Source organism: Mauremys reevesii, linkage group 7 (genome assembly GCF_016161935.1).
Source record: "Mauremys reevesii isolate NIE-2019 linkage group 7, ASM1616193v1, whole genome shotgun sequence".
In the NCBI taxonomy this organism is placed as follows: Eukaryota; Metazoa; Chordata; order Testudines; family Geoemydidae; genus Mauremys; species Mauremys reevesii.
Window position 1 is genome coordinate 43,285,825 of NC_052629.1, and position 22,587 is coordinate 43,308,411.

The 22,587-nt window shown below is 39.8% G+C and overlaps 1 protein-coding gene across 4 annotated transcripts in view; it reads right to left on the reverse strand.

Annotated features, from left to right (window-relative positions):
- TET1 (tet methylcytosine dioxygenase 1) overlaps positions 1 to 22,587 on the reverse strand; it is a 124,579-nt gene that overhangs the window by 87,987 nt on the left and 14,005 nt on the right. For 2 of the 4 annotated variants that reach the window (XM_039481019.1, XM_039481020.1), the window contains exons 2-3: positions 19,365 to 21,188; positions 12,070 to 12,120 (exon numbers count right to left, since the gene is read on the reverse strand). In XM_039481019.1, coding sequence (XP_039336953.1) covers positions 12,070 to 12,120; positions 19,365 to 21,062 — 1,749 coding nt within the window. In that variant the 5' untranslated portion in view covers positions 21,063 to 21,188. Of the gene's footprint in view, positions 1 to 12,069; positions 12,121 to 13,058; positions 13,188 to 19,364; positions 21,189 to 22,587 lie in introns of those variants that run through there. The other 2 variants (XM_039481022.1, XM_039481023.1) reach the window with 2 other exon arrangements.

The following is a 22,587-nucleotide window of genomic DNA, read 5'->3' on the forward strand; positions in this document are numbered from 1 at the left end:
ACGTCTGTTGGAAGGGGGGAAACCTGGTGAACGGGGTATGTAACCACTGAAATTGTGGAGCACACAGCAAGCTGCAATAACGATGGGGATATTGGTTTCGCTGAGATCCGAGCGAGTCAGTAAGCTCCTCCATCTCCCCTTGAGACGTCCGAAAGCACACTCCACCACCATTCTGCACTTGCTCAGCCGGTAGTTGAAGAGCTCCTTGTCACTGTCCAGGGCGCCTGTATAGGGCTTCATGAGCCAGGGCATTAGCGGGTAGGCTGGGTCCCCGAGGATCACTGTAGGCATCTCCACATCCCCAACACTTATTTTGTGGTCCGGGAAGAAACTACTTTCCTGCAGGCGTCTAAACAGACCAGAGTTCCTGAACACACGCGCGTCATGAACCTTGCCCGGCCACCCGACGTAGATGTTGGTAAAACGTCCCCTATGGTCCACCAGTGCTTGCAGCACCATTGAAAAGTAGCCCTTTCGGTTAATATACTGGCTGGCCTGGTGGGCCGGTCCCAGGATAGGGATGTGAGTGCCATCTATAGCCCCACCGCAGTTTGGGAATCCCATCGCGGCAAAGCCATCTATGACGACCTGGACGTTTCCCAGGGTCACTACCTTTGAGAGCAGTAGGTCAACGATTGTGTGGGCTACTTGCATCACAGCAACCCCCACGGTAGATTTGCCTACGCCAAAGTGGTTCGCTACTGACCGGTAGCTGTCTGGCGTGGCAAGTTTCCAGAGGGCTATGGCCACTCGCTTCTGCACACTCAGGGCTGCTCGCATCTGGGTGTCCTGGCGCTTCAGGGCAGGGGCCAGCAAGTCACACAGTTCAAGGAAAGTGCCCTTACGCATCCTGAAGTTTCGCAGCCACTGTGATTCATCCCAGACCTGCAGCACTATGTGGTCCCACCAGTCCGTGCTTGTTTCCCGGGCCCAGAATCGCCGTTCCAGAGCATGAACGTGACCCATTGCCACCATGATCTCCGCGGCGTGGGATCCCGTGCTTTGTGAGAGGTCTGTGCCACTCTGACACTTCATGTCCTCACCGCGCTGCCGGAGCCTCCTCGCCCGATTTCTCAGCAGCTGACTGTGGAAGAGGTGGACGATAAGGTGCGAGGAGTTGACAACGGCCATAAGTGCAGTGATGATCGCAGCGGGCTCCATGCTCGCAGTGCTGTGGCATCCGCGCTGTCACTGACCAGAAAAGTGCGGTAACAGATTTCCTGCCGGCGCTTTCAGGGAGAGAGGGCGGGAGTGACGGTTGAATGACGACAGTTACCCAAAACCACCCTCGACACATTTTTCCCCCAGCAGGCATTGGGGGCTCTACCCAGCATTCCAATGGGAAGCAGGGACTGCGGGAACTGTGCGATAGCTGCCCAGAATGCACCACTTCCAATGTCGACACTTGCCCCGTTAGTGTGGACTCACAAAGTCAAATTAGTGTCCTTAGTGTGGATACACAAATTCGAATTCATAAGGTCGAATCCACAAATTCGACCTAAGTTAAATCGAACTACTCTTGTAGTGTAGACATACCCTGAGTTTACCACTCCCCTCTGCTTAAATCTTTGGTCACTGCATTTTCTCCTTAATGGGTGCTGGGAACAGACTGTAAAAAAGAAAGAGGTAGAGAAAGCAACTCATGGAGGATTTGAAGACTAGGAGGAAATACTGGATTTTGAAATGGAGCATTTCCAGTAAGGACTAATGTTGAAAAGAAAAGAAATTTAGACTCAGGAGAAGGCCAAAATGGACAAAACATTGGTACTGGCTGCTTTTAAAGATAATAAATGAGATCACCCAGTACCTGAGAAAAAGGTTAATTCCTGATTTACAAATGTAGCGTTTTATTTTTTCTTTCCATATTATGAAAAACAGAAATGTCAAAAGCAACCTCACACCACACTATTAGCAAACTCTTTCTATCTTTGAAGTTTCCCATACCCTTTGCCTCCTCTTAGCAAACCAGTTATCTATTCAGGAATGAGTGGAATGACAACAGATCTGGTGGAACAGAACTTTTAAAGCAATGTCAATTCACATATTGTTTAGAATGGAAACACCATTCAGAATGACTCTCCTCTTATTAATATTGATCTGAATATTTTTAAAAGGTACCAGTAAGTATTCAGCTATAACACTGATTCTACTTGCTCCTTCCACACAAATTTCATATTCATCCCTGCTGTCAGGTCCTAAATGTTTGGCTTGTCATCAAACCAGTTTGCTTCCTGTGTCTTTGGGGTCAGTAAATTCACTTGAGCTCACCTTCAGAACATTTCCCAGACCTGACACTAGACTGCCCCTCTGCCAAAACTTTCACTGATCCCTCCGCTTCTTATTCCAGTAATTCTTTCTTTATGACCTTCAACTCCCCTAAGCTCCAGGTTTGCTCAAAATATAGTTTCATCCCATCCATACTTGTATTAGGAACACATCATCCAATCCCCAGAAATCTTCACTAGCTTCCTGTCCATTAAAAAATCCAACATAAATTCTCTGTAGCTATTACCTCCCTCCCCCTCTTTCCAATCTCATCTCCATTTTATCTATACTCTTATCTGTGCTCCTCAAATAGCAAGCATCTTTCCCCAGATTGTCTCTCCACAGAGAGAGAGATTTTTCTTCACAGCTTCTTTCACTATTTGGAACTATTTCCTTGTGCATGATCCAGTTTCAGAAAGACAGAATAAGAGAACCAATATCTTTTCTTCACCTATAGCTCCTAATTCTCTCTCTAAAGGCCTGATCCCCAAAAGGTGCTGAGCACCCACAACTCACATTAAAAACAATGGGGGTTTGGTGTGCTCAGGACCTCTCACAATCAGGCCTCAAGGGCCTGATCCTGCTACCCTTCTTGCTTAATAACTTCAATGAGACTACACACATGAATAAGGTATACAGGATCAGCTCCTAAATGATGGTATGTATCAGTGGTATCTATGCTGTAGTTTGGAGCCATTTCTGGCTCCCAAGTCTCTAAATTAGCGCCCTCAAAGGCAACTGCACTAAGGAGAAAACTTGTATTTGAGTATGAATTTAAAATGTGCACTGAGCTTTAAAATTATTTCCATCAGACCCATTGCTACAGTAAGTAGATAGGTAACTTCCCTGCCAGGTTAGAGAAGCCTCAGGGAGAACAGGATAGAATTTCAAATAGCAAAGGATTGTGCTCCTCCCCCAACAGTCACTCAACACACACCTCAGGACAAGGATAAAAGAGAAGCTGAGCACAGAATTGTATTTCTACTCTCAGAGATGCTAATTCAACCTAGTATCTTGTCTTCTTCTTACTACTTTTTTTTAAAATACATTTTAGCATTTGTTTTCTAAACTGAAATGTAGTGAAATAAAAGTGATGCTGATAACACCGGAAAATGTAGTGCTCTGTTAATCCATAAAAGAAATGTGGTATGATCCGTAGCAATGTGCATTTCCTCACATTAACTCAAATTTGGAGTGATTACCTCTAGAGGCAAGAGAAGTTCAGTCTCTGTATCCATCTATTAAAGCTAGTTGCTCTGTCTACATATTTATACAGTGTCCATCACAATAGCATATGAATACACTGTCTTGTCTACTGAGAATACTAAAAAGCATGTCATTAGATAGGATAGTCAGCATATTGTGGATCTGTGTTCACTAGAGACAGAAGCCACAATTCACTTTATATAGTTCTAGTACACCAAACTGGCACCAGGTAGAAGCAATTTTCATTCACTATCAGCACATCTTAGATTTGAACTGGTGACTTAGAAGTAACATATTCTACCTTCTATTATCAAAACAGTGAGCCATCTAGTTCCTTAATACAAATACTTTTGAATCTGGTTACATTACTTTTTGTTTTTCTGTTCTGCCACTAATTTTATTATTTATTACTTGTTGCACTCCAATAATGTACTTGGATCCAATCTACTTCAGACACAGCCAATAAATATTAGGCATGTTTATCTGCAGACTTGAGAGAACTTGTTTTATGTCATAAAAAACAGAGATCTCAAATACACACCCCTTTCCAGGCCTGAACAATTTCTGTTTTTAGCAATGCTCTAGTCCTGTTTTCAAAAGGTTAAAATGAGGGCATTGTTACAGTTTCAGTAAGGAACAAACAAGTCAGTGACAGATACATTAAAAGTTTGACTACAGATACTTCAGATGAAAAAAAAGTCACAGGACTGACAAGGTGTGTGTCACCAATCACCTACCTTGTGTGCTGCAGCACTTCCCAACATCTTTCATCTGTATTTTGTCTATTTAGATTGAAAGATCTTTGAAATATGGACTGTGTATTCTTTTATATCTCTAAAGCAGCTAGCACACTCTTCATTCTGTTTCCATTTTCTATTGCACTCTGCTGGGACTTTCACTTTTCTTTTTAACAAGTTTCACTCTTAATGTTCTTATGCACAAGAACAATTCTGTAAAGCTCAGACTGCAAGAGTGCAGGACAATGCTTATTTGAATAAAAAATACACTTTTTTGGATTTATAGAAACTTTTCTTTTAGTCATAGGTTCCTTGATAATTTTATTTTACAAAAACTAAATTTTGGGCCATGTTTAACTGGACAGTTGATTAAATATAACAAGACAGACACCAGAAATGAAACAGCAATATGTATATTTGTTCATAATCAGCTATTCATGATGTGACACAGGCTACTGACCACTGAACTAGCACTGAAAATTCTATCATTTAATTTTTTTCCCCCAAAAAATGTTGAATCATGATGGCAAGGGTGGGTGAATAGCTTTTAAGCCTGGGCTGTTAAAGCTAATAAAAAGTGATTCCACTTAATTTCTTTAGCTATACCATACACAGTACTTTAATATTTGTTGTATTTTGCTTTGAGATACTTCTATGGATTTGTATATTACAAAATGGGAAATGACTGCCTTGGAAGGAATACTGTGGAAAGGGAGCTGGGGATCATAGTGGACCACAAGTGAAATCTGAGTTAACTGTGTAACGCTGTTGCAAAAAAAAGCGAACATCATTTTGAGATGTATTACCAGGAATGTTGTTCACAAGATATGAGAAGTAATTCTTCTGCTCTACTCTGCACTGATTAGGCCTCAGCTGGGGTAGTGTGTCCAGTTCTGGGCCCCACATTTCAGGAAAGATGTGGATAAATTGGAGAAAGTCCAGAGATGAACAACAAAAATGATTAAAGGTCTAGAAAACATGACCTATGAAAAAATTAGGTTTGTTTAGTCTGGAAAAGAGAAGACAGAGGGGACATGATAACAATTTTCAATTACTAAAAGGTTGTTACAAGGAGAAGGAAGAAAATTTGTTCTTCTTAACCTCTGAGGATAGGACAAGAAGCAATGGGCTTAAATTGAAGCAAGGGAGGTTTAGGTTGGATATCAGGAAAAACTTCCTGTCAGTGTGGTTAAGCACTGGAATAAATTGCCTAAGAAGGTGGTAGAATCTCCAACATTGCAGATTTTAAGAGCAGGTTAGACAAACACCTGTCCGAGATGGTCTAGATCAGGGATGGGCAAACTATGGCCCACGGGATTACCCCTGGTGGTGCTGCGGGCCCGGCGCTGCTCTCAGAAGCAGCCCCCGGGCCGGGAGGCAAAGGGCTCCATGTGCGCACGCAGAGCCCTCTGCCCCGCCCCCCAGGGGCCGCAGCACTTCCTGGAGTGGCGTGGGGACAGGGCAGGTATGCAGGGAGCCTGCCTTGGCCCTGGTGTGTGCCACTGCCACCCCGGAGCCACTTTAGGTAAGCGGCACCGGGCTGGAGCTCAAACCCCTCCTGCCCCCCAACTTCCTGCCCTAAGCCCTCTGCCTGTACCTCGCACCCCTCCTGCACCCAACTCCCTGCCCTGAGCCCCTTTCTGCACTCCTGTGCATTCCAACCACCTGCCCTGAGCTCCCTGCTGCACCCTGCACCCCAACTCCCTGCCCTGAGCCCCGTCCTGCACTCTGCACCCCTCCTGTACCCCAACCCCCTTCCCAGAGCCCCCTCTTACACTCTGCACCCCTTCTCTGCCCCAATCCCTTGTCCTGAGCCCCTTCCTCCACATCCCGCACTCCACCCCCCCTGCCCTGGCCCTGCATACAATTTCCTCACCCAGATGTGGCCCTCGCCCCAAAAAGTTTGCCCACCCCTGGTCTAGATAATACTTAGTCCTGCCATGAGTGCAGGAGCCTGGATTAGATGACCTCTCAAGGTCCCTTCCAATCCTATGATTCTATGAAAAAAGAATTTACTTAGTAAAAGCCTCTCTGTATGGGTTAAATATCCTGCATAAGTGATTGATTTAAATCCTGAAGCCTTGACACAGGCAAGACTCTTAATGAAGTAATGGAAACTTTGCCTGAGTAATAACTGCAGGATCAAATCTTTGGTATATTTTGTCACTGAATACACTAACTCCATACAATATTTAAAGGACTAAAACAAACACCAGACATGAAATCTGGTCCCACTGAAGTAAATGGGAGTTCTGCCTTTGACTGCATCCCAGGTCAGCTAGTGAAGGCAATAAGTGGCCTTCTTAGTCAATACAATAATATTAGTTTAAAAGATTAATAAATGCCAAAAATAATTTTCAGAAGCTTGTCTATTTTTAATGGATAAGCTTGTGTTTATGGATTTAAAGATATACAAATTTACACCTCACTTTTGAAATTTGGAAAGAAATTTTAAATGCTCTTCTGTTTCGGGAAACTTAATACATAAATTTTACAAGCTAAGTAAAAGAGAATCAATCATTTTTACCGAACATTCAATAATGAGTGCAGACAACATTAATAATAGTTATTTGAGTTAAAAAGTTTAACTTTATTTTGTAACGTAATTTCATTAAGAATTTCTAATGATACATGAATTGTGAATTAAGCGTTAACCTTTCCCCATGCCTGGACATGTATAACTTGTAAATTTCCTTTCAGCAAATTAGCTTACTTTTTATTTAATACTAAAAGTCAAACTCCATTTCAGAATCATGACAACATTTTCTATGAAATTTTAGAAGTATCTTTCAGAATGTTTATTCTTCTAAAATCATGCAATATTTGCAGCTCTAACACTGCAACATGACCTAATATTGTGGACTTCTGTATCCTTACAAAACACCACTGAAGTGAACAGGACACTACACAGGTGAAAGGATCTGTGTTTGTGGTTCAGTTGGGCTGTTCATAGATGTAAAATTACTCACATGTGTAACTGTTAGCAGGATCAGGGCCTGAGTTATACCAGTACAATCCCACTGGCTTCAACTGAGGCCTTGGCTACACTTGCAAATTTGCAGCGCTGCAGCAGGGTGTGAAAACACACCCTCTCCAGCGCTGCAAATTGCGGCGCTGCAAAGCGCCAGTGTGGTCAAAGCCCCAGCGCTGGGAGCGCAGCTCCCAGCACTGTACCTTATTCCCCACAGGGAGGTGGAGTACGGACAGCGCTGGGAGAGCTCTCTCCCAGCGCTGGCGCTTTGACTACACTTAGCGCTTTGAAGTGCTGCCGCGGCAGCGCTTTGAAGTGCAAGTGTAGCCAAAGCCTGAGTAGCACCACCATAAAGGGAGGGGAAAAATTAACCCATAAAATTATAGAACACCATCAACTTAAAAATAACACACTGTATGAAAATGTTACCTATTATTGTTACAAACAACAACTAGTTTACTATAAATGGAAGATCTTAGAGGAAGAATTTCCCCCTCCCCATTTCTTTAATTTGTGCATTTTAAAACACTTTGTATATTGTTAGTTTTGCTCCTCCACCTTACATACTCAATTGTTTTTCCCTTTTATTTGTGTGCCATTCACACAATAAAAACAGAGCAAAACTCCTTTTTTTAAAACCACAAAAACCGACTGAGAGGTTTAAAGGCAGGTATAGTAGAAATTTTCACTAATATTTTTTAATTGGCTAGATTTTAAGTTGAGAGTGTCCCTTTAAAAACACAAAATGTGAGATAGTAATTTTCAGGATAGTATTATATCCAACATGTGTAGCATCATTCTATCTTCCTCCTCTGTAAGATTCCATTATAGTGGGGCTCCATCCATCAAGTTGTTGATATCTTAAAAAAAAGTAATAAAAATGAATTACTTCCAGCTCTGTATTCTGGCAGACGTTCTTCATTAAAAACATATCATATATCACAAGTTGGAATAAATGGTTTAAGATTAGTTCAATCCAAGATCACTAAAAGCATGATCACATTCATTAGCAGCTGCTTTTCTTGTCTTCTGTTAACATTTATATTTCAGAAATGTGTATCATGTGGGTTTTCTTAAAGCAACATAGCTAAAATTGCACTGTGACCAAGGCTAATAGAAACCTTGACATCTTCATATTTGCAAACTGGTCCTATGTAGACATGCAGGAACTTATGCATGCATGCATAGGGAAAGAATGAGCCATTTTGTACAAGTGTGTTAAAATATGTATTTGCATCATTCATTGAAATGTGACATTTATAGTATTAGATACAAATAAACCAAAAGTATCAAGTATTTAATCATCGCTTGCTTTTTGTTTAGCTTAGACTGAACTGATTTTACAGAATTCAGCAGTCACTGGTTCTCCCTTTTCTGGCACACATGGAGTATACTTAGAGTGTTTATAAACAAACATGTGAACAACCCCAAATCACAAAGTACATGCATCCAGTTGTAATACTCACTTAGCAGTGTTTATATTATTGTTGACTCTTGTATGAATTCTGGATCCCTCTCATAAGCTCTTCCTTTATTATCTCCATCAATGTAGAAAACTTCTGCGGCCATTCAAAAGGCAACCTTGGCATTGTAGAACCTAGTGACAAGACCATGGATTGTACTTCTTCATCAGCTGTTGTTCTGTGCATGGGTTCCTGACTGTTCCACTTCTTTCTGTATTGATAATAGCAGTTCTCTCTGACAATCTGATGCCATAATCAATGTTTGTTTCTTCTGATCTGTGCTTTCATTTTACTAAAGTGTGATTGTAAACATTTCCTCACTGTGAAACGGGGTGCATTATACACAAAGTGGGTGAGAAATACCATTAAATAGGTAAAAGAAAAAAGCCACTCTCTCACCCCTCTATTTGTTGAAAATGTAAATGAGTGCCTCAACAGGTACCAGGTACCGCAACAAGTAATAGGTCCTCTTGCATATGTTTTCCATTTATGTACCAGAAACAAAATGCAAAAGGTATTTGCTTCAGTAAGAAGACATTGTGTAATGTTTGCAAGTGAAATTGTAAATATTCTCTTTGGTTTTAAACAGCTATTCGCACAAACACACATTACTTTTGCCTTCAATGAGTGTTTGTTTCCTAGAATTTACAGTCAGATTGTTTAGATTTTTATTCACACATCTGTACAATTATGAAAATAATAATATAATGTGTCAGAAAAATTAATTTTGAAGTTACTTTATATGATAACAAAATGGTAGCAATAAGGTACAAAATAGTAAATTCATCAAAGTAAACAAAATCTACAGTAGTGTAACAATATTACCATATGTGAAGTTAATGCTTATAGCAGTGCAAACTATTTCCAGCAAGCAAATATTTTCCTATTTTGAGACATTTATTTTCTACCAGATAGGGTACTGTTATTAAGAAAAGTAGTAGTCCCAACAACTTGTATCTGAAAGTTATATTTAATTGATTAATCCATATTTTCCTTAAACATACATGTAATTATATTTACAAGAACTACCTTTCATTATTATCTAAGGCTGTGTCTACACTGCCACTTTTAGCGCTAAAACTTTTGTCGTTCAGGAATGTGAAAAAACACACGCCTGAGACACAAAAGTTTTAGCGCTGAAAAACGCCAGTATAGACAGTGTTTTTCACTGGGAGCTCCCGGAGATAAAGCTACCACCCCTCTTTTGGGGTCGTTTTTTTTTTTTTTAATTTGCTGGGAGAGCTCTCCCCCAGCAATAAAGCGTGTCTACACTGCCCATGTCACAGCGCTGCTACGGCCATGCTGTAACGTGGGCAGTGTAGACATACTGTAAGAAAAATTAGAAACACAAACTATCAGATTCTTCCTTAGAACAAAGAAAGCTAGAAATTCTCCTTTAAAGGAAGTTTACATTACTATTACAGTCAAAATCACATTGCAAGCAAACTCCTTAAAATGCTAGAAGATTATTATTTAATTTTAAGTGTCACTTGCTGGATTCATACATCTGCCATTAATCATTAAATAAAAGCTCGGTGTTATAATTCAATACATGTTACTGCAGAAATGTTTATGGCATTTCAAATGCCATCAATTGAAAAAGGAGGAGCAGAAAAAAACTACTATTCCAGAGTATCAGGTATCAGACTGTACATGATGTATATTTCATTTTGGAAAGTTTATTGCCTCTGATATAAAGGGAGTCTAGTTCCGTATTACACACAGTGAAAAACAACATCCAGTACTTTTAGAATGACAAACACATCCAGAAACACACTACTTGACATAAGCCAATAACAAATCTTACCAAATACAGATTCAGTAACCATGCACTAGGAGTGAAAACTAGAAGACACAAAGTACAGTATAAAACCAGAGAGAAATAACTGTACAACCACTTCAACAGAGGAGAGATCAAAGCAGAAATGCACTTTCCAGTCCAAATGATATAGTATGCATGAAAATATTTCCTCAAAATTATCAATAAGATTTTCCATTAAAAATCAAGGATGAAAAACTGTGCATAAATCTGTGAGAAAGAAAAGGGCCAACAGAGACAGCATCATGCTCTATAGCAACCTGCCACCAAATCAGAAACAGACAATGACAAATGGACATGAGATAAAATCTTAAACATACTGTGAAGCCCTACCCTTGGCAGATATTCAATACAATGTAGCTGCCTCTGACAGAGACCAGACTTCTGTTCTTTTTGCACTTTGACAACATTGGTGTAACTTGTCATATCAACTAAGTATTATAGAATGAACAACAATTAATTTATGGACAAACATCATTGTCACCAACAGAGGAAAAAAATTCACACTACAATCAAACATTTTTCACCGCGTATTTTCTACAATGAAATCAAGTTATAATTCTGATATCTGTTGTGCTACAAAAAGCAATTATTAAAATGAAAAATTAACACATTATGATGATTTAATGAAACATGTTAGTTCTATAATTGATTAATTCATTTAATGAATGGAAGGTGGAGCTTTTACTGCTATTGTACCACTACAATTACTGTTATAAAAGATGCAAGAGGTGTTTTAAAATGCACAACTGCTTCCACATTAAAACAGACCCCTGAGGTTAGACACATTTGCAAGTCAAATACAATTCAAAAACTCTGTTCTTTCCTTAATCTGAGCATTTTATTTAATGTTGTATTACTGAATAAGTTATAATTTTATACATGTGTAGTTTCTTGTGAACCATTTATCATGCAATAAGTGACATAGGTGGATTTTTCATTTTAAAACGTCCAAACTTATAAAATTACATTTTATTGTATTGTACTTCTACCAAATTCCTCATGTCCCAAAGCTTTTGAAAATATATGAATGGTGAAACAATGTTTAGATAAATAATAAAATTCTCACACTTAAGTGCACTTTGTAGGATAAAAAATAAATAGCATGTTTATTTAAAGGTCCTTTCATTTGCTGTACACAAGTTCTTACTATCCTCTTTAACTAATTTGTAGTTTTAAAATAAGAAAAGAATTCCTGAGTAAATATTTCTATATATAACTTTTTAGTAATGATATAGTTCTGACTTCAAATATTTAAATTTCAGATCCCATTAAACCTATATGCTGAAAAAAATCACCAAACTCTTACTCTCAGTATATAAATATTAAGCTATGACTACATTAAATTTGAATTAATCTTCAACACACTGGAAGAAGGTAAGCTTTGTAGACTACAGACTTGTGCAGAAAGATTCAAATATGTACATAATATATAAACAGAAAATAAAACCTTCTATGCTTTTAAAATGAGCTAATACTCTGAAAATCTGGAAAGAACTGATGTCCAGCAGTTAACCCTTTGACTTCCTATTTCAAGTGACAATAAAATACGGTTTAAAATGGGGAGGGGGAGAGGAGGGAAGTATTATTAAAGCAATGATTGGTTACCTTTAAAACTCTTTGCTTTCTCCTCTGAGGCCTTTTGTTTTCAGTTAGCACCTAAAAAAATATCAAATTGCAGAATAAAGTTTAACTTAAAAAATTAAATCCCCAATTTTATTAGAAAACTGTAATACTGTAAATACCCATAATGCTTTATATGCAGCATTTGAACTGATGGAGACTTTACACTGTAAAGTCACTGCAACCAAAACAAAAAGCTGTGCTATAAAAACGTAGCAGGGAAAGAAAAGACCCTTTTCCCCCCTGAAAGTCTGCCTTAATTAGGCTCTGCATTCTTCACAGCAAAAACCCACGAGGTGGCCATCTTGCTTCCTTCTGCAGAGGAACCCTCTACAGTGTAGCACTTCTTGAGGCTGCTTTTTGGGTATTATTATCATGGTGTTTAAAAGCAGCAGCCCCTGCCTGCCAACGCTGGGGACGTGCTGGGCATGCCTCTCGCAAAAAGAGCTCCAGAAAGGGCCCAGCCAATGGCAAGGCGAGGCCAGCCGCTCCAAACTGATCTTCCCTGCCTAGCCCTTCCTAAACAAAGGGTCTCCTATGTGGGCTTTGCTGTGAGCAGAGGACACAGGGCAGGCACAAGCTGCGACATGGATTCGCGGCGGCGGATCCGGCCCCGCGCGGCGCGCGCTGGAGAGGCTGAGCTCGCTTCCCCCGCGCAGCGGAGCAGCCGGGCCGATCTCCCCGCAGCAAGCGGGCTGGCCCGGCTCGGCTCTGGTGTGGGGACGAGGCGACTAGCCTGAGTCGGCGTGAGGGAAGCCGGGCGGCGGCGGCTTGGCCCCCCTCCAGCCGCCGGGGCTCAGGCAGCGGGCTCCGCTGGGCGCAGCCCTCCCGGCCCCCCCGAGCAAGGTACGGCGCAGTTTGACTTTATAAGGCAAGGCTACATATTAGCGATATTGAAAGGAGGCGGAGGTGATGCGAGGACACGGCCCCGGGCTGGCCAGGCCCCCGCTGGATGCAGCAGGCGCGATGCCCACCACTCTTTGATGGCTGTCAGTCAATGTCTGCTGCTGCCGGTGGCCACGGGGGCCGCGCGTTCCTTTGCGAACACCCCCGCCCCGCGTCCTGTGCTGGCTTGTGCCCTTGTGCTCAACACGCTGCTGAGGTTTTATTTTTCAGGGAGTCTGTCAGGAGCAGCTCTCAGCCCGCTTTGGCCCCAGGCAGGCCCCCTCTCGGCGCCCATCCGCTTTTATTCAGTACTTCCTCTGCTTCCACTTTGCTTTTAATACATGAGCTAATGAACAAAAACTGTCCCTGGATAGTTTAGGGAGAGAACTGAATTAAGTACTCTAGCAAACTAGTTTCCACGTGGGTCCCAGCAACAGAAGGTTCCAGACATCTCTCATTAGATTTAACATTTTTTTCTTTTTTAAAAAGGGAATCAGGTATTGCACATAAACTAGGGCCTAGATCCAAAAGCCCCTGACTTCTAGAAAAGACTGTAATTGACCTCAGAGGGCTCTGGACCAGACTGGGTCTCATCAGGCCCAGTTTGACAATTACAATTTATTGTTTACTTAAAACTTCACTAAAGAATTTTCAGTAAATGTCTCTCAGCCAGAAAATTGGCTGTACATTTGTGTACTGCCTCTGGAAATAAAGGGAAATTCACATCTGATAGTAGCTGCCGCAGAGAACTGCCCACATTTTGCATCTGCATTTGAACAACACAAATCCAAGTATATGCATGTCTAGCTACTTTATTGTGGGTGTAAATTAGGCAGCTACAGGTGTAAATATGGAGATTTGCACCAACAATGCTTTTTGAAATGTATCAGTTAAATTAGAGGTAGTGTTGCTATTTGTTTATTGCATGATACTAGCTACTTGAACCCTAATTTGTTTTGATAGGACTGGGTGACATAAGGTATTCAAGTTTAATGTTATGTTAAAATACATGTGGTAAACCATATTAAAAATTATAAAGATGTACATATGCTGTGGTTTAATTCTAATACCCTCAGGCCTGGTCTACACTGGGGGGGGTTCGAACTAAGATACGCAAGTTCAGCTACGCGAATAGCGTAGCTGAACTCGAACTACCTTAGTTCGAACTACTTACCCGTCCTGATGGCGCGGGATCGAAGTCTGCGGCTCCCCCCTCGACTCCGCCACCGCCGTTCACGGTGGTGGAGTTCCGGAGTCGACGGGAGCGCGTTCGGAGTTCGATATATCACGTCTAGATGAGATGCGATATATCGAACTCCGAGAAGTCGATCGCTACCCACCGACCTAAGATTTTATAGTACCGCAAAAAATGTATTTTCATTTGTTTAGAGCCAAGCAGTGTTAACTTTTTTAATTCAGGCAGTCACCTTAATTTGTGTGTGTTGCAAGAAATAGAACTAATAAGAGTGTAAGGTTAAGCAGGACCATCCTCCATCAGTTAAAAAAAGTTAGCCACTATTATTAGAAGTAATATGTAAGATTATTCTAGCTGGGGGGGAAGCAAAATATAGAATTTTCCCCTAGTTTATTAGCTGTGTGAGTTTGAGAGTTCTTGGTGTACAACAGGGGTCGGCAACCTTTCTGAAGTGGTGTGCCGAGTCTTCATTTATTCACTCTAATTTAAGGTTTCATGTGCCAGTAATACATTTTAACATTTTTAGAAGGTCTCTTTCTATAAGTCTATAATATATAACTAAATTACTGTTGTATGTAAAGTAAATAAGGTTTTTTAAATGTTTAAGAAACTTCATTTAAAATTAAATTAAAATGTAGAGCCCCCCCGGACCGGTGGCCAAGACCTGGGCAATGCGAGTGCCACTGAAAACCAGTTCGTGTGCTGCCTTCGGCATCCGTGCCATAGGTTGCCTACCCCTGGTGTACAATTAGTTTTGGGTTTCACTTTCCCCTGTTGTTTGTGTGGGTCTTTAACATAACAACAGGGAAAAAATGTTTTTTAACATAAAAAAATTGTAATTGACAAAAATGGCACAGAGGCTTAGAGGAAGGTTCAATGTTCAAACTATTTTTAAATCATTATTTGAAAATTATTAGATATCAAGGTCACAGCTTCTATTTATCTTCAACACTCAGTACCACAGAGAATACCAAACTAGTGTAAACTATAATTATTTTGCATGTACACTGAATGCCAAATCAAAGCAAGTTACACAACTTTGTCACCTTGCCACTTGAGCATGATCTGCAACTTATACAACCATATACAGCACTGCTGAATTTTCCCTCGTAGATCCTACAACATTTCCAAACGCAGACATACACTGAGACTCAACAGCAATGAAACAAACTACTGAATGAAAGCGAATAACCTGTTTTGGTAGAGTATAGCTGTGAAATAACCCAAAATATCTATATTGCATGCTGAAATTATACAGCAATTTGTATTAGAATGAAAACAAGACAAAAATGTAAAAGGTACATATTCATAATAGTTAATAAAGTGTTTCTGTAACATTTATTGTGAGATCTGTTAAATATAAAACCTTTATTGTATTTTTAAAAGCTTAGCGCAGTATTTTTAAAAGTTTAGCGCAGTATTTGTTAAATATAAAAAAATTATATACCTTTTATCCTATATATTTGAGATTCTTTCCTTTGTACTACCAACTCATAACAAAATGTTATGAATCCATCAAAATGAGGTGTATTACATAAAAACAATTGTGCTACACATACAATCTATGAACTAGAGCACACAATGCTTTAACCAGATTTTCATGATGTCATGTCTCTGCAAAATCCATTACATTCTTCAAGGTAAAATATTCCTGAAAGTTTATGTGGATGTTATTTCAAAGAGATGTACGCGTGCCCAATATAGTTTTCAAATCTTATATCTCAATTATGTGCAAATTCATTAAAGTAAGAGAATAGTAACTAATATTGGCTCCAAATGTGAAACTGATTCTCTCTAGGTTGATTGTGCATGCATAACGGCACTCAGATTTTAGACCTCAGTCATGGACTCTACCAGCTGGGTCTTGTTGTCTCCAAAGGTAAATCCATATACAATCTTAAAAGTCGTCATTCCTTTGCGCTAAGCAAGGACAACTAACCCATGCTTTGTATCTTCAAAGACATATCCTGAAGTAATTCCACATGCAGACTTTCACAGATTTCAGTGTGCATTTTGTGCATGGTAGAATGTAATTCTAGCACTTCGTCTAGTTGAAACTAGAAGGGAGAATCCTTCTTTCGAGAGGAAACATCTTGCATAAAATGTAGTTTAAGGATGAGAACAGCTACCCCCGGCTCTCCAGTAAATCACCTCAAGAAAATACTAACATTCCACCTACATGAGGCACAGACCTATGACTCTTTGCAACCAGCAATCTACTGAAACTAGCCTGATTCCCTTCTTTAAAAAAATATATTATTTTACTTTCTACACCCTGGACAGAGTCCTAAGGCATTTCCCAATTCCCTTCCACTTGAAAAACAAAACCTTCTCACAGAGCAGTCTTAAACCTTGCCAGCCAGGGATTCCCTTCTGAGCAGCTAACACTTCTATCTTATCTGAAAAGTAACCTTTGAGCATTGCAAGACACTGCTACCCCTCCCCCACTACCCTCCTGGGGACTCAGCACCTCTACACTACACTCCTAGACCCTGCCAGATATTTATATTTCAGAAATACTGTTCAATTTCTTTCAATTTCTCAGACAATTCTGTGTTATAGCAGGATTTGTTGTTTACAAATATTCAAAGTAAGAGTCTCTGTATTTCATTCAAATATATAATTTTACAAGAAATTATCCAATGGTGTGTTCCCAAAGGGCAGGAGTACACATTTTGCTCAACCCAATCTTCTAAAACTTTACAAAGTGAAAAGTATTTCTTGCCATCTACTTGAAGAGGCAAGGAGGCCTTTTGGGTTGTAGTTTTAAAACAGTTGGATATGCACAGTATAAAATATACCCCTTTTTTTTTCTAAAAGTACACCAGAAAATGAAACTACTGGAGCAGAGGAACATAAAGGGGATATAATTAAGAAGGCTTAAAGAAAAAGAGGTGAAGAAGCAAAGCAGAATACAAAGGGAAGGTCAGACTATGCAAGAAGAAAATAAAAGAAAAGCATGTTTAGCCTGGAAAAAAAGATTGACAGAAAAGCTGGAATTCATCCTTTCCTTGACCCTGCCTCTGCTAAAATCCTTTTTCATGCCTTAATCACCTTATTATCTCATCTCCTGCAATGTTCTCTTTTAAGGTCTTCCTAAGTCCATACTCATTAAAAATAAGGAAGAGCATAATGTTGCTGCTACATTACTCTTTTGCTGTAGGAAGCACGGAGTTTCCCCATACTCCATTCTCTTCACTTGCTTGTTATTCATTGATTTTCAAATCAAATTCTAAATTGGCCTTGCCTCAATTTGTTTATTCCTTTTTTAAGTTCTCAGAAGAGGTCATGTGACACACATATAGTAAACCTCATTCACAGTGAACCCTGAGGCCAGCTATTTAATTTTTTTTACCCCCCCACTCCAACATTATACAAAAACCACACACACATCACATCCATCCACTGGTGTAAGGATTTTCTGCCTACTTGCCTACTCTGAAGAAATGGAACTGACGTATCTGTAAATCTTGTAGGTTGTGGGGTGGAGACATACAATAGAAGTTTTCCCAAGGCACTGTCATCTATCCTAAACTCATGCTTGATGCAAGAGTCAAAACTGGCTTTACCTTACCTTTCTGCCTCCTCTAACTTTGGGGCTGGCCAGAGGTGGAATTGGTCACCACCACAAGTAGAGTAACTTCAGGCCTGCTTTAACGTACACCAACTGGAACAGTTCTCTAGTGACTACACTACAGCCCAGGAAAAACAGTAAGTATCCCCTCCTTTCCCCTACACCAGGGATGGGGGGGGAGTAACATGGCATAAAGCTATCTATGCCAAATTTATACCAGCAGAGCATTCTACATCAAGGGAATCCTCAACTTCCCTTTAGGGTTGGTTTAAAAGTCCTTTCACATCATTCCAGCAACACAAAGGGACCTTAGCAGGATCTGAAAATGTGGCCCAGAAATTTGATTGTCTCTCACTTTTTCTTTTTTTCCTCTCTCTTTTTACACTGAGAAAAAACAAGTGAAAGGTGGTATTTTCCCCCAACAAAACAATACATTGTTTACATTTTTAATGTTTCAACAAACAAAATTCTAATGAAAAAATCAAATATACATATTTTAAATTTTTCACAAAATAAAAACTTACCTGTTTTTAATCAGCTATACTTATGCGGTACAGAGGAGATGAAGGTGGGTATCCACGGACCATTTTTAGCAAACTTTGTATCCATGCAGGGCTCTAGTGATGGGATCAGCTGATGGGGGCAGGATGCTAGTGGGCAGAGGATAGATTGGGAGCAGATGACTGGAGAGACTAGGTGGGAGTAGTGAGAACATGTATTAGAGTCAGGATTGATAAGAGACAGATAATTCATGGGGCTAGGGGAGGAGAGGAAGTTCAGGGAACAAAAGATGGATAGATTAAGGCAGTTCAATTGTGAGGAAGGATGGAACAGGGGGATGAAGAGAAAAAGAGATTGAGAGCCTCCAGAAACAGCAGAAGGCTTTAAGGATGTTTGGGGAGTGCAGAACAGAAACTTGTGAGAGGGAAGAGCAAGACAACAGACCATTGGGACTGAAAGATCATAGAAGGAACAGAACAGGGAACAGAGAGGAGATTGGGGGTATAAAGAATATATGAGCAGGATGAGGTATGAGACCAGGCTGAGTAACCAGGAATGAGTGAGATGCACGAAACAAAGGGACAGGCAATTAGAAAGGAGGAGAGATTTAGAGGGAGAATGCAAATAGAATATGGAGCCGGAGGGGGGAGGGTGTTGTAGTTTTGTTCGTATTTTATTTATTACCAACCAGTTTTTCTAGAATTCCAAATACAGAGCAAGCTACCCCCATCCTAAAATCCAGGCATTTGCACCTGGTATTTCACAATGTGGTGAGGGATGATCCAGCCCACCTCAAACCCTCTTCTTAAATCCTTATTGCTCTCTCTGGCCCCTGATTAGTTTAACTGTCTCTGGGCCTACTTTTCCACATTGGCCAATATGACCAGATTTGCAGCAGACTAAAAGTTATGCCCACCTCTAGTTATATGAATGCATGTGGTATGAGCAACAGAAACACTAGCTCACTCTAATCTTCAAGGCTTATAATTGGAGAATAAATTAAATTGTTATGGTTAAATTTGATCTAATATGTTGTCCAAATCTACACAATAACTAATACTTTTAAGAATTTTATAAATGGACCTCAAATCTTACAAAGGTGTATTGTTTCTGTTTCTTGCTTACCTCAAAAGGTAGCATTATTGGCGGTGGCGGCTTTTTCAGTTCTTCACATTTTCGCTTTTTACATATCCGGTGACTAGTTTTGCGTTTCCTGCAACAGCTGCATTCCTCACAATTAGTTTTCCGGAGACAAGGTTCACATACCCCACACCGTCTTCGTTTCTTTTTTTCTAACATAGGGAGCAAAGATGAATATGAGAGAGGGTAACTGTAAACTGGGTTTGTAAAGGGGGATGGTTCTAAAGCCTCAGTGGAACCGATGCTATTGCTCTTGCTGTCCTGAACAGAGTTCAAGTTTATTCCAACACTTCCTGATTGTGATGAAGAATCCTTATACCGCAGTTTTGAATCAGTTGGTGAATGTACATTTATCTCTCTGTCAGAGGTAAGAGTGGAGCTTCCTGTGTTTGAGGACAACCCTGAAACAGAGCCTTCAGAGGAATGTCCAGTATTTTCTTTGAAGACTGCAGTTGTTGTAGAGACTAAGGCTACTATGCTTTTTTCTATGTTTGATGATGAAATAGGGACATAACCTGAGTCCAGAACTAAAGTTTCTTTACCAATGTAATTAACAGGTTGCTGCACTGCAAGATGAACTGGTTCACAAACTGTGACCACATTTTTTGTGTCAGATTCTGAATCATCTCTTTTACAGCACAAGTCAGAATTTGAGTCAGGTTCTTTATTAACAGGCACCAAATCCAAGTTGGTTTTTATATGGGATCCAACAAACGAGCCCAAATCTTCTAAATATATGATAGAATTTGATTCAGTGGTAATTAAAGAGTCAGAATTTGAATCGGGTTCTTTATTAGCAGGCTTCAAATTTAAGTTCATCTTTACATGGGATTCTGCAAATGAGACTGAATCTTCTAAATGGTCTTTTGCATTTAATTCAGAGGTGATTATAGAGTCAGAATGAAAAGGTGCGGGAACAAGCTCAGAATTCTGAGCAAAACTTTCATCTGAGCTACCTGTACTGATCTTACTTGATGTCCACCCACAGGGCGGCTCTTCACACTCATACTTCTCCTCTGATACTTCTGGATTGTAAATGCTTGGTAGACTCTTTGAAGTGGAGACACTTGATTCAGGTCTCCCTATCTTTTTGTCTTGACTATCACATTTAATGGAGGGCTCAATGTCTGTATCACATAGAATGAGAGGGGTTAATTCATTTTGTGCTGAATCTTGTTTCGAAACCCTTTCAGCAGCTTCAACTTTTTTTTCTTCCAATATAGTAAGGGTTTCTTGTTCATACTTGTCCCTTTTTTCTAATCTTTTCTGTGCTGTAACTTTCTTGGTTTTTGTAATTACTGCAGTTTGGGACAGTCTGTGGGAGAATGATCGGCTACGAAGAGACATTGCAAAGCCATTGACGTTTAAAGAATCCTGGTTATGAAAGAGAATATTATCTGTTTTCTCCATATTTACCCAAGATGTTCCAGATAAAGCTCTAGTTACACTACTCCTGAGAAATCTAACTGATGAGCTCAAAGGTGGTTTCTTTTCTTGTTGCTTTTTCTTTACATCATTTTTTTCTTGCATTGAGTTTTTGCATTTTCCAGAACTCACAGCCTTTTTGGAATTCTTCTTGGCTTTCTTTTTCACTTGGCTGGATTTCTTTTTGCCTTCACTAGTTTTCCTTTTGCCTAACTCTTCCTTTTTGACTAATCTGGAAGGTCTGGCGTGGTGAGCCATGTCTATCAAATAGTTGATATGTAAAAGGAGTAGTGGAAAAAATCATGGGCTCTTGAAGGAATTTTTCACTTCCGTAGAAAATTGCATACTCTTATTGCTGTTCTATGTCATAATACAGAGTTGAATCTGAAATTTAAAAAAGTTTAAGATTTTTTTAATTTAATCATAAAAGTCTGTATATCAATATTATATAAAAGTCTCAGTTAAAGCTAAATATTTAAAACACGGAGGCAAAAATAGGAATATTTTAGTTTTATCATATTAACGTCTTATTAATATAGCACCCTTTTAATTTGCATATCCTCTATAGTCCTTTCAAAGTGGGCATCTTGCTAAAGTGGACAAAGAGCAAAAGACCAAGGAAACTTCACACTTTGCTGACTCATCATTTGTACACAAATATATAAAAGAAGCCTGAGTTCACTTCAATTTGTTTCAGGTTAATTAACAGCCCTCCTCCCCCATATGATTCAGGACAAGAGTGTGCCTGGTTACATGTGGCTGCACAGAGGGTTAAGACCTACCTCCACAAGGCCATGTAGGACCTACTCTTATCATGCCTTAGGAACAGATCACTTGATACACACATCTGCCCATCCCAAAAAAGCAGCCAGAGAGAGCTAGTGCTTCTCCGCCCACATGCTGGCCAGTAGACTTGGCCAGGTGAAAGGTGAGGGAAGTAACCTGTATCCTAGAAAGGGGTATTCAAAGTTACTTCTCCTCCCCGTGAGCCAGAAAAAAGCAGGAGAGGAACTGGGATTCTGAGTCACAATTCCTTCTGGGATGGTGTGACTACATATTGCACCATATTCAGCACTAAGCCTAAAGCACACAATCTTGCTGTCAGTGTTACATAAATACGTTATGTAGGTAGTGGTCACTTCTCCACAGACATTAAGGTTGTTGCCACCAATATTCAATATAAGGCTTATCCTGCCTTCCCAATCTCCCATAACTTTTAAGTTTAAGGAATTCCTGGTCTGAAGTTTTCCGTAATAAATGCATGTCTGATTCTTAGATCAGAATTGTTTAGGGGACAGAGTCAATATATATCTATGTTTTTATCGGGCTGTGAAGCGATTAAAAAATTAATTGCAATTAATCGCGCAATTAAAAAAATTAATCGTGATTAGTCGCACTGTTAAACAATAATAGAATAGCATTTATTTAAATATTTTGGGGTATTTTCTACATTTTCAGATATATTGATTTCAATTACAGCACAGAATACAAAATGTACAGTGCCCACTTTATATTTATTTTTTATTACAAGTATTTGCACTGTAAAAAAACAAAAGAAATAGTATTTTTTTCAAATCACCTAATACGAGTACTATATTGCAATCTTTTTATCATAAAAGTTGAACTTACAAATGTAGACTTATGTACAAAAAACTGCATTCAAAAACAAAACAATGTAAAATTTTAGAGCTTGCAACTCCACTCAGTCCTACTTCTTGTTCAGCCAATCGCTCAGACAAACAAGTTTGTTTACATTTGCAGGAGATAATGCTGCCCGCTTCTT